Source organism: Ursus americanus, chromosome 6 (genome assembly GCF_024610735.1).
Source record: "Ursus americanus isolate L20-20 chromosome 6, mUrsAme1.1.p, whole genome shotgun sequence".
Taxonomy (NCBI): Eukaryota; Metazoa; Chordata; class Mammalia; order Carnivora; family Ursidae; genus Ursus; species Ursus americanus.
In genome coordinates, this window is record NC_142132.1 from 24030262 (window position 1) to 24043472 (window position 13211).

Here is a 13211-nt window from a genome sequence, read left to right on the forward strand (position 1 = left end):
GGGAGCAAATAGGATTGTCCCCATTTCACACATAAAGAAATGATTGACCTAATATCACATCTAGGTTGTGCTGAGACGGGCCTGCATCAATTTATGCAACGCTTCCATTTTATAGATAAAGAAACTGAATCCCAGAAAATTCAGGGACTTGATTTAGCATCACACTATGCAAAGGAATGAATGAATGAATGCACATCTGCTTGAGTAAGACCAAATTTATGCGTGCTTGAAAGAAGCATTTTCTGGTATTTTTATCATCATTCTAGACCCTTTCTTTACTGATGCACCCATTAAAAAAAACTTTTATTTATAGACATATACTGAAGAGTCTTCATTCTCTTACACCTAAGAAATGGTGACCTGCTGAAGACAGTTAGTGTACATCAGAAACCCCAATCTAGGGGTGTCAGCTCCCAAGCCAATATTCTTTCTAAAATACTATGATGCCCCTCGCTGATGAGATCTTAGAAAGGAACATACCAACACAAGCTCAGCTGCTCCCTGCGCAAATCCTGACAATGTCTAAGAAAAAGAGGAATTGCACCCATTCCCAGGCAGGAGATCATCTGTCAACAGTTAGAGGGAGCCTCTGTGTATTATGAAGACCCCGCACAGACCCTGGAGTGAGGCGAGGCTCCTCAGCCTTGTCACATGGCAGGGAACACTAATTTGGAGGTGTCATCCCCTCCTCAAAGCCCCAGCACCACATTCCTGCCACTCAGTATAAGCCCGGAGCAGGCTCCTTTCTTCTGGTAGGGGCCAACTCAAAAGGAAGACCGTCTCAGAAGTAGGGTCAGTGACTTCATCTCCTTCCCCACATCCAATCCTTACTACAGGAGAGCCCTGAGCAGGCTTTTAAAAGAGTCCGAGCAAAATTCCTGGCTTGGCGTGATGGTTCATTGTATGTGTCAATTTGACTGAGCAGTGGGGTACCCAGAGATTTGGCCAAACATGACTCTGGGTGTATCTGTGAGGGTGTTTCTGGATGAGATTAATATTTGAATCAGTATACTGAGTAAAACACATTGCCCTCCCAATGGGAGTGCCCTCGTCCAAGCCATGAGGGACTGATGAGAACAAAAAGGCTGAGTGAGAAATAATTCTTTCTCTCTGCTTGACCATCTTCAAGTTGGGACACTGGTCTCCTGCCCTCCGACTCAGACTCAGACTGGAACTGCAACATCAACTCCGGCTTCCCAACCACAGATTTAGGACTTCTTAGCCCCTATTATACTGTCTCCTAAATCCTTATAGTAACTTCCTTTACATATATACACTATATATATATATATATAAATCTCATATCCTACTGCTCCATGTCCTACATATACATATATGTATATATATGTACATGTATACACACACACACACACACACACACACACACACACACACACCTATTGCTTCTCTTTCTCTAGAAAGCCCAGACTAACACACTTGGAAATAACCAAGGTATCTTAGTTTCCGTTCCTCCAGAAACATACCCTGAAACAAAGACTTGAATTCAAGAAGATTATCTGGGAGGTGATCTCAAGAAATACTGTCAGGGGAGTGGGGACATGAGGGAGGGATGGGAAGGGAGCTGATAAAGCAAACAAGTTACCACAGTAGGCAAGTGGGGCTTAATCCCAATGACTCTGGGAGAGAGTGTGGAAAACAAGTCTCTGATTTACTCCACCCTAAAGGGTAAGGGAGCTGGGGTACTTATCCACCAACTTCCACTGGCCATTGGTAAGTGGCTGCTCCCTAGTCCTTGATGGGAATCAAGAACTTGATTCTTGGGGCGCCTGGGTGGCACAGCGGTTAAGCGTCTGCCTTCGGCTCAGGGCGTGATCCCAGCGTTATGGGATCGAGCCCCACATCAGGCTCCTCCGCTATGAGCCTGCTTCTTCCTCTCCCACTCCCCCTGCTTGTGTTCCCTCTCTCGCTGGCTGTCTCTATCTCTGTCAAATAAATAAATAAAATCTTTAAAAAAAAAAAAAAAAAAAGAACTTGATTCTTGCACTGACACTTCCAGCCTGCGCCTTGTGTGATCAAGTGAGTTCCAATGGGCAAACAGCCCCTGGTGCTGGTGGACAGAAGTCAGGCCAGCATGCGGAGAAACACCAAGTGCCAAGGGAATAGGGCAGAGGACCAAGAGATCCGCTATGAAAAGGATAGACTGTCAGTCTACCCCATTTCCTGCCCAGACAAATAATGAGAACACTCCTTACCAACAAAACGGCCTATGATGCTAGACCCTTTACACGCATCGTCTCTAGGCTTACCAACAATCCAATAGTTCACCATTATCCCAATTTTACAGCCAGTGAAACTGAGGCTCAGAGATCTGTTCAAAGTCACTGTTGCTTGGGGACCTTCTCATAACCCAAAAGACATTTCAGCATTTTGAGAAATCTTCCAGTCAAAAGTTTGCTTTCAAGGATGAGTAACACTGACAATAACACAGTGATATGAGCAACTCTTTTGCCTCTAAAAATAGCTTCCTCTACCTACCACCACCCTGGAAAACAAATTTCTCTGCATCTCCAGTTTTATGGTCTCAAAACTCTTATTGTAACAAGTTCCTCCGCTACATGTAATCACATTCAGATATGGCAGCTTGAGCTACTTTTCTAGCCCTGAAAAAAATGTTCAACTCAGTAATTGTTCTCCATCTCCCACTGAGAACAGATTTGAAAAAGAAAAAGTTCATTTCTGATGCAGCAGTGTAATCTTTAACCTGACTCTAACCATCTGGAAGAGAAACTGTCCACCTCATCATAGACACCAAAAAGACTGGGGAAGTACTAAATCCAGGATGTGGGACCTGAGCACCGGTGAGAGAGAACGGAGAGGGCCAGGGGTGCAGAGCCTAGGCCTGGGGGGCAGCAAGAAGAGGTCCTCCTCTACCTTCAGGACACTCATTCTTTACTCAGGCAGCTTTAAGTATTTAAGAAAGTACTTATCCATTCAACTCAGTAGGCTTCTATTGACTGATGGCCATGCGCACGCAGGAAGTGAAGGGGCAGAAAGGGAGAAAATGCACAAGAGACAGGGGAACCAAGCCTGAGCATCACTCCTGCCAAATTTACTTCTAGAGTCTTAATTGGGCCATTAGTGGGTCGAATGGACTGCAGAAAGGACAGATTTGAACAAAACACCCATTTCCTTTTTTCTGCAGGAAGAGGCTGAATGATCGACCCCCCAGGGACTGAACTACCCTGTTGTCAATCAATATGCATCTTTGGGTCACCAAACCACCCCTCCCACCATGCACCTGCAGGACACTGTTTCTCTTCTTCTCTCCTTTGGAACAATTCCTTGTGCAGCATTTTTTTTTTATTATTTCATCCTATTTATTTTCACTTCTTTCCCAGGGTAACACTCCCTCTAGTGTCTGTGTAGGGATCTCGGGTTCCAGTCTTGGTACAATAGGGTACAGGCAAAAAGGGAATACAGGCCTGTATCCTGATGAGTAGTGATCACTACAAAATAACTAGTGGGTTTGGTGAGTGTGATATTTCTGGGAAAGAGGCTGCAGATATTCTGCAGATAGTCCTAGTCATGGATATTCCCATTTTACACCAGGCACGAAGCAGAGAGATCTGGGAGATCAAGAGGGCGAGTAAAGCTGGAACATCAAGCTCCATCCTATGGCTTCCATGTAGATGAGTCTATTTGCCACCCAGCCCCAGCAGCCCACTGTTCTCCTACTTTCCTGAAGCTACACATCTCACTCACCTCCTTCAAGAAGTCTTCCGACATTAGCTGTGAGGTCTAATTATAGACGCCCAAATCGAGATAAGCTACTCTTCACCTTCCTGGGTACCTTCCTTAACCGTTCAGTGAAATCCCCCAAAAATGTCCACCATATAAGCTGTTCGTTAGTATGATCATTACTCTTGTTCTAACTATGCAATTCTAACCATTTCTATTACAAATTCTGAATATGAATTTCAAAGGCCCCAGTCATTCGCTTCTCTCTCTCTTCCACTGTCTATCTCCACACAGCACATATGAGGGACATCACAGAGACTCATCTGGCCGAGGACTGAGGACGGGAGGTGCCTGAAGCGAGCATCACCCTGAGGGTTCTGGCCAAGGCTTTGCCATCAGCTCACTGGAAAACCTGGAGCACGAACTTCCTTCCTCTGCTTCAATGTTTCTATCTGAAAATGAAGGGAAAGCCCTTTCTAATACAAAAATAACAACTAAAGCAAACTAGAGTACCCGGAGGGCTTACCAGTCCGGCACTTCTCTTAAGCACTTTGCCATGTACACGATCTCACTGAATCCTTCCAACAGCCCAGTGTGAGAGGTACTATTATTACCACTCTTTTTATTGATCAACAAACAGCAAAGAAAGAATAACAACTTGCCCAATGTTACACAGCTATTAAGAGACAGAGGCAGGATTTGAACCCAGTCATCTGGTTCCAGAACCCAAGCTCCTATTTACTATACGATTGCTCCCAATAAGTTCTGAAGAAGATTTCATTCATGATGAATATACTCCACAAGTAAGAATTCACACCCAGACCAAGTAACCCCACGATCCACAACCGAGCAGGATCCTTGATTACCCTATCTAGCTCTATTTCCAGTTTTCCCCCTAAACTAGGTTCTCATCCAGTGGGTGCCAGGTAACAGGCCCCCGCATAGCAGCGGGTAGTTTTACTGGCCAACAGTCCTGTGTGGCTAGCCCCACTGTGCTCCAGGTCCCTCTCACCTCAACCCAGCAGGGATGGAAGGAGTTAATAGCAGAAAGCTATTTGTGCAATCCCGAAGTTCTTAGACTCCATTACTTTTTCCGAATTTACTACAGCGCATTTATTAGTGTACTCTAAAGAAAAGCATTTCCATAAATAATTAAACCCCAACTACACTGATCAAAATAAATGAGCAAAATATGCCTGGTGATGCAACCAGGCTCGATTCACTCACCAACTCGAATAAGGAGGTGACTCACAAGAGGCCCCCCCTAACAACAGTTAGTAAGATACAGCTTGTCCAACATGGAGGAGCTTGGTATTTATGTGTGTAGACACCTCAGCGGGTGGGCAGGGTGGATGTAGGCCATGGCCAGGGAACTAGCGGTGAACCTAATCCTAAGCCTCTTTGGTTAGCCTCATGTATATTTGTCCTAGGCCTCAGTCTATCCTACCTACCAAATGGGCAGCATCCTACCTCCCCTGAGTGAAAACGCATAAGTCCTCTTGGAAGAAAAATGGTCTGTAAACCCGAGGAGAAAGAAGAAAACCCAGACTCCCAGTAAGGGGTGGCTACACAAAGAAAAGGAACAGTACAGAGTCCAGACCATAGGATGCCATGTTTCTGTCTGAGTCTCAAACCCCTCCTCTCTACGTGGAGTGAGTTGTCGAAGACAATTACCCCGGTGCACGTTCAACCTTGACATTCTGTGAGTCTCAATGCCATAGTATCTCCCCCAGGGACCCTCTCTCCTCTGAGCTCATAGCCTGAAATGACTGCTTGACAATTAACCACACATCACCCCTGGCTTCTATCTTGGTGTCATGTGTTATTTAACTCTACAGATAGCGGTCTCATATCCAAAGCATATTGGAAGGACCTTGAGGCAAGTGGTGTCTTATCCTTGTTTGTCTCTCCCTCCTCACATCCCTACCGACCCCACAGTGCCCAGAACACTCCTGCACGTGTAGGAAACACTCAGCAAATGGCTGAGTACCTTCTGGAAGTCCGTCTGCTCTCTGAAGTCCAAGAGGAAGAAGCCAGGTTTATTGCCTAGTGCCTATTTCTATATTCTTACTAAGTGGTGTAGAGATGCCTCCAAACCTTATGCTAAAATTCATATATGAAGTAATCAACCAGCTATATAAACTCAAAGCTATTAAGAGCCAGTGTTAGGCTGTCCTCCCCACGCAGCTAAGGCACTGCCCAGCTCCCCGAGGTCAGGTCAGTGAGTATGTACTGAGCCATGGGACAAGCTCTGTGCCACATGCCACAAGGAGAAGACCAAACCTCACACTGTGGGGTGGGGGAGGTCGTAAGTATTTCATCCATCGCCCCTCATGCTTCCCCTTGAAAACACTTATGAAATAATACAAAGTTAAAATGAACATATACTGAACTAAATCATGATCACATGTGTGATGCAGTCTTTAAATTCTACAATCAGGAAAAAGAGAAACAAATGCGCTTAAGGAAAGTTCTAGAGAGACACTGCATTTGAATCTTGAGCAGAGCTGTGAAGAACAGGTGCGTCTCAATGAAGGAAGAAGGGTAATCTAAGTGGAGAAGACCTCAGGTGCAAAGGCTCAGAAGCAATGGGGCTTGGGACAATGAAGCAGCTCCCTTGGTTAGAGGGAAGGAACCCATCAGGGAAGAGTCAAACAGACAGGTAGAGAAGTAGACCCAGGACATATGCAGTGAAGGGCCCTGAACGCCAGGCTAAAGGACTTTGGATTTGAATCCAAGAAGGTGAAGGCACTCGAGCCAGAAGGTAGATACCTTGCTGAACCATGCCTGGTCATAGTAACTGTCAAACGATGAAGAACCCAAGAAAGAAATCACTGGCATTCCAAGGGACAAGGACTTCTAATTCCTTCATAGCTTCTTCTCAAGAAGACTTGAGGCTGTCACTCTTCACGCACTTCGTGGAACATGGCTGAGTCCCTCCCTGCATATGAGCTAGAGCTCTCTCATCTTCACTCACTGCCAGTGAAACCAGAGCACCATGCAGACCCTTCTCTCCATCACTCCCCACACCAGGGGGTGAGCATGGCTAGCCAGCCTCCAGCCATCCCCTCCCCCCATGCTGGTTCCGCCCACCGAGGGTGGCTGGCTGATGCTCAAAGCCCCTATTTTCCACCTCCAACTCCATAAGACCCCTTTTCTCCCAAACTTGCTGAAAAATCATCCTTTGACATTTTCCCTCTGTAAGGGAAGTATCTCAAGCCCGCCAAGAGGCCAAAGAAAGCAGGAAATCAACAGGTGAGTCAAGCCACCAGGCCTCAGGTGTACCTACCCTTGGAGAAACCCCTGGCACATCTTCCTATCTCAGCTGGTCTGGCTTTGTCACACCTCTCTGCTCCTTCCCAGATGATTCAGGTCTCGCCTATCATCCAGTTCCAAAATTCCCCAGTGCCAATAACACGATTTCCACAGCCCAATGAAAAAGCAGTTCTCCCTTGCGCCCCCTGAGCCTTCTTGCCTCTGGAGCCACAATCCCCCCTTTCCTTAAATCCAACACAACTGGGGAAGCCACTTCCCAGCACTCCTTCTTTGCCAACTACGAAGCAAGTTCCAACCACTGCATTTCTGCAATCATTAAATCAGGCCTCCCAATTAAGGAGTTTGCAAATTCTGCTCACCTTGGAAATCACTGCAGGATCTGAGAAGCAAATCACACCCTATAACCCAGCCATCAGAAGAAACGCAGAGCAGACAAATAGAGACAAATAGCCTCGTGTCCAGCCCCCTCCTCTCCCCACTCCACCCCCAACCCCAGGCCGACAGTGACCAGGAGCAATTAGTGCCCGTTCTGTCCCACTGCATTTCCCAGCTCCATCTCAAAGGAGAGGCTCCCCTTGTAATATTAATTAAAAACAGATTCTTTTTGGCAAACCCCTGAAGAACAGTTTCGGTGGCAGGCTTCTTTATTAAGCCTCTGAGAAGGCAAAATGCATTAAGATATTGTGACACGAGGATTGTGAGCAGGGAGGATGAAGGCGAGACAATCCAGCCAAAAGCTATTTGAAAAATCTGTTTGAGAGCCACAATTAGCTGCTCCAGTGAGTGAAATACAATTAATCTGATCAAAGCTGTCACTATTTTGCACATTAGGAGTAAATATTTTAGAACACGGTCCAGCTGAATTAGTTAAAGGTATGAAATCCCGCCTGGGAGCATCTGCGTGTCCTCGCGTGCTAGGGAAGGGTGATCTGGAGGGGACCCGGAATTATCAGCATTCCCTGCTTCTCTTCACCAAGGTGCATTGTTGGGCACATTAATTGAAAACTATCTGGCAAGTCACTCCAACCAGACACACACTGCAGGGGTAGCAGCCTGCAAATCGCTCTCCCCTGCCAGTGAGCTGCTGGAAAGGGATGGGGGTCATCCAAGGGAGAATGCAGCATTCTCAACTCAGCACCAGGAAGGGGGATCCCCAGCCAGGGTTACTCCAAGGAGGAGGGGGCATGGAGAAGAGGACCATCACTTTTACAACTTTCCCGTCTCCAGAACCATTTGCTTTGCCAATTCACTGAGCAAGCAGAAGGCATCTTCCTTTATTTGAAGGAGAAGGGCAGAATGATGTGTTTTTCTGTTTCCCTGCAAGCGCTGGGGATGGAGCTCCCTTGGGGTGTTTGTGAAACACTCTCTTGCCCATTAATCACCAGGTGCCCAGCTGGAGACTGCCAGAGAGAAAGGGTGGCAAATGCCCCTCCTGAGTAGAGGAGTAAAGGCTCTGAGCCCAAGTGCACGCACCTCTCCCCCAGAACACCTGGCAGCGTAGTAACTAGCAGTCAGAGAGGGACCCAGTCTCCAGTCCTTTCTTGACAGCTTCCGGTTTAAGCCTTCCGGGCACTTTCTCCTTTCCCCCCCAAGCTATCTGACCACAGTCTTTGAACCAAAGTGAATCCATGACCCCAGCCTTGCACAAGAATTTCCCTCTGATGCCCCCGGGGCACAGTTGGACAAATGGAGCCGAGCATGTCCAGCTCTGAGTGCCTGACTGCAAATTGTCGGAGTGGACTTTCATTTCAGTTATATGGGCTGACTGAAAACCCTCCCTTCCAAAGGGAATTCACGTCAAATAATGAGGTCCACCAACGGCACCTGGAAGGAGGCCAGGAAACCCCAATGTGATCAAAATTAAACTAGTGGCCTTCCCAGAAAAGGATGTGTTTAGTACTTTGGAAGTCAGAAGAGAAGATGGAACTCTCTTTTCATGCCAAAAGAGCCTGATGCTAGAACATCTCCCCCCACTTTGAAACCAATGATGACGGAAGCTTCCAGAAAGTTCATCATCCCCATCACTCTTCACCCTGGCTTTTATTTACAGCATCTTCTTTTGCTGTCTTCAGGGAAGGGGGATGGGGAACAAAACCAACCTAGTCATGTTGCAGACACTGGTTTCCCCGTTCCTCTCATAGGGGTGTTTCCTTAAAGTCTCTCAAAGATAGGGCCACGTGAACATGTTTCCCCCTCTTCCCTCAGAGCTGCACAGATCTGATACCCAATGAAGACTTTCCAGCTGATACTGCCTGCACAGTGTGGTCAGAAGAGGCAGATCCAGCCCAGGTGCTCAAGAGGCAGTTCTTTTCCACCAGAAAGAAAGGACAGGACAACAGGAGAGGGTCCCTGCACCCACGTGAGTTGCCACAGTTAAGACTGGCCAAGAACACAACCAAGAAGCATCCCGAGGGCTGTTCCTGGATTGCCCAAATCTCACTGCTGTCACTAAGGGCTCCAAGGCCAACTGGTCCACTCCCCAGGCACTTCTGCCTCTCTTTCAAATACAAACCATTTCCCCAGGGGGCCTGGGACTAGACTTGCCCCCTCACTTCCTCTGCTGCACATCTGCATTGAACCTGGGCAGAGAAGGCCATGCACATGTTACTGTTTGCAAAAAGCATCCTCTCTAAAGTCCCATCGATAAGTCAACACACAAAAAATGATCCTTAAAATAAAAGCACAGACATAAGGAAACTCTTTAGTCAGAGTGAATTTATATTGTCCAAATGTGACAGTAATAAAGTCATAGATATGTGAGGACAGCACCTCCTCCTCCTAGGGATACATTCACTTCCACACATCCTCTTCATCCTCCTCACCCAGTATGAATGTGAACAAAACCACACACACACACACACACACACACACACACACACACTTCCTCATTATCAAACTAAAACGAAGTTGATTCACACCCCCTGCTGTCAGAGAATTACCTCTCCCTCTCTCCCTCTTTCCTCTGGGGACTTGAAAGTCTTCAATCGCCCATCCCCGCCAAGGCACACCATACCCACACCCCCATGCCCAGAGTTGGGCACTCCGAAGCGATGGAGTCTTCACTGGAGCCAGATGAAGCCAGCCACCGCGCCGCTGCGGAGCCAGACCGCACAAATCCTTCCAGCCCAGCATCTGTACCCGGGCTGGGCTGCCCGCTCTGTGCTGTGTATCATTAAAAAACACGAAATCTGTACTCGGCAGCTCCCATGTGCTACACTCTGCGGACTCCTGGCTTTCCTGTTATTCACTCCTCGCCTCTGAGACACCCCCGAGCCCCTTTTAAAAAAGGCCAGAATTTTCGAGGGAAATCTTTAATGCCAGTCATAAAGAGAAACACAAAGGGGAGGGGCGGTGCTTTCCGATCAAATGACTTCCCCAAAGCTGCCTGTACAGACATCCATCATCCTCCCGACTCTGCCCAGCGCCGGGTTCTGATTTGATCCGGAGAGCCAGCGAAGCGGAAAGGATTTTTGCAAGACTGGCTGAAAGTGGGGGGCCGCGGACGGGAGGGGAGTGGGGTAGATCGCGGGAGGCCCCCCCCCACCTCCGCCGGAGATCGCGTTCCCAGGCGTTTCTTGGCGTGGCCACAAGGCGCTGGGTCCCGGCAGGCGGCGGGGTGGGGGAGCCTCTGCGAGGACGCTCTGCCGGCTGCGGTAGCTGCCCGGGCCGCCTGTGCTCCGAGCCCGACGCCGGGCCACCAGCGCCGCGGCCGCTGGAGTGGACTCAAGGGCGCCACCTGTCGGTAGCTGCTCTCAGGGGAACCTGGCCGCGGAGAGAAAGAGGGTGGAAAGGTACGCAGAAAGCACAGGGACCCAACTCCACTCTGGGAACCCTTTGTGATGCGGGACGCAGCCGGCGAGGAGAGTTTTTTTGCTCAGAGACTTAGGTGTGCTTGTGCGTGCGTAACGGTGAGGGGTGCGAAATGGGTGCTGAATTTCACTTCACGCTTTAAACTTTTTTTTTTTAACTGCCTCTCCTATAGCTTTCCAGGCAGCTGCCTGGGTTTTGAAGGGGTGCTCATTGTGACCTGAAGGCCGGGGCTCGGGCGGACAAGGCGCAACCTCCCGCCGGGGCTGGGAGAAAGTGCGCCTGGAGCAAAGAGCAGCGACCCTAAGGCCGGCAGGAGTCTGGGAGTCCGAGTGGCCTCCAGCTCCCGGGTTCCCTTTCGCGTGATTGGAGGGGAGCAAGGGGGAGGCTCGGCAGTCGCAGGAATCCGTCAGTTCGCCAATTCAGGCCGCGTCCTCACCCACGAATTCAAGCGCCCGACGGGAAAACGGACTCTCCAAGCCGAGTACCAGGGAAAGGGACCGCAGATCCCTTCCCTGTTCGTCTTTAAGACACTTCTTCCCCCCTCCCTTCCCGGCAGCCCCAAACCGAGGGTCTCCAGCAAACAAACGCACACACCATCTTACAACAAACTCCGCTAACCTGTTGGGGGCGTGGGGGAAGCCGGATAAACCTGTTCTCTCTACAAGTCAGGGCGCCCCAGCCTCTGCCTCGACCCTCGAGCAACTATCTGTCCTCCGTTCCCGCCCACCATTCTGCCCCGCTGTCAGGAGACAGATTCGCCGCCGGGCGGGTACTCACGCTGCTGTTGTGTCCCGACCAGTGCACCATGGCTTGATTGTGGGCTGAGTCCCCGGTCAGCGCGAACGAGGTGCTAGGCAGCCGGAGCTCTTCGGCCGCCGCTCCCCCGGCCCGCGGCGCCTTCTCCTCCCGAAGACCCTTGGCCAGAGGGCGGCTTCCTTTGGAACCATCGGCCAAGGCAGTGGCCCGGGCGTCCCCGCGTTCCAGGGCACTAGGGGGCTGCGCCCGGCGACTCCTCCTCGCGCCGCCAGGCTTGCCCTGAGCCGGGGTGCCTTGTTCCCACCGCGCGCCTTCCGGCGACGGTCCCCCGGCTTCTCCCTGCTTCTTTCCAACGCTGCCGCTGCCGCTGCCGCCTCCTGGCTGGGGCAGCGGCTCTGGTCCGGGCCGGCGCCCCAGTGCGGCGCCTCTCCGCGCCGCCGCCAGCTGCTCCGGCCACTGGCTTACCACTGCCCGCGGAAAGAGAGGAAGCAGCGCCGGCGGCCGCGAAGCCGGGGCCGCAGGGCGCCCAGGACCGCCCGTCGCGCCCCAAGTGATCTCGGCGCCGGCCAGAACCCACGTCGACAGGAGCAGGAGCCCAGTCCGGGCGAGAGGCGCCCCGGGCCAGCCTGCGGGGCGCTCGGTGCGCGCTGCCTCCATCCCGCTGCGGCTGCCGCGGCTCGGGCTGCCGAGAGTGTGGCGCCCGCCGAGGTGCGGGTCCGGCGCGGGGGGTGTGCGCGCGCCGGCGAGCCAGCGAGCGAGTGTGTGTCGGGGGGAGTGGGGAGGGGGCGGCCGGGAAGGAGGCGGCTCGGGCTGGCGCGCCTCGCGGGTCCTCTCCACTCTTCCCTCCTCGCTCTCGATCTCTCGCTCTCTCGTCCAAAGGGTGATTCCAAAACCCAAGAAAAATTAATAAATGCCCCTCGGTGCTTTTTCCCCCTTAAAATAAGATCCCCCCCAAATCTTCCTCACCGAGCTCCTCCAGAAATTTTGTTAAAAGGAGTGTTCAAAGGTAATGAGAAAATCCTCTTTTAAAACATGAAAATCAAGCCGGATCCAGGAGGAGGGGCTAGCGACGGACCCCAATCCGGAGTCTCTCCGAAATCCAGCCTCCAACCTGCTCCCGCCGAAGAGTTGAGAGCCGCTTCTGGCTGCGTTTGGGGGGTTACTCTTCGGGCCTGTTGTGGGGAACGGGAGATGGCGCGCGGGGAAGGTAGGGGGGTCTCGAGGGAGGAGGAGGAGGAGGAGGAGTAAAGTGTTTTCAGCGCCAACTGTTCGGGTTCGGAAGCCGAAGGGAAGACCAGAGCCTTCGCGTGAGGAGGCAGCGCGCGGAAGCAGAGCGCGGGATGGACCCGGGACTCCGCTCGCGGCTCCAGGGCCCGCCCCTCCCACCGCCCCCCGCCCCTCAAGGCCTGCGCCCCCGCACGGGGACTGCGTGCGTGCGCGTGCGTGCGCGCAGGCGGGAGAGGGTGAAGTGAGAGGTGCGCCAGGGGCTGGCGGGTGGGCGGGCGCCGCGGGCTGGGGGCACCTGGTGGAGCCCGGGGCTGGTTCGGTGTGCGGGGCGCGCGGCTCCGTGCGTGCGCGTTTGCACGCGTATGTGTGCGTGCTAGTGTGAGCCATGGGGTGTGGGGCGGGGAGGGGTCCGCTCGGGCCGTGGGCGCGCTCGGATCACGCAC

The 13211-nt window shown here is 51.4% G+C and overlaps 1 protein-coding gene across 5 annotated transcripts in view; it reads right to left on the minus strand.

The window, feature by feature from the left end:
* The window catches only part of SORCS3 (sortilin related VPS10 domain containing receptor 3), a 692468-nt gene that overhangs the window by 558139 nt on the left and 121118 nt on the right, over positions 1-13211 (minus strand). Inside the window, exon 1 of one of the 5 annotated variants that reach the window (XM_045803061.2) lies at positions 11563-12867. The exons of the other annotated variants lie outside the window; for them this stretch is intronic. Coding sequence (XP_045659017.1) covers positions 11563-12198 — 636 coding nt within the window. The 5' untranslated portion in view covers positions 12199-12867. Of the gene's footprint in view, positions 1-11562; positions 12868-13211 lie in introns of those variants that run through there. 5 annotated transcript variants of the gene reach the window in all.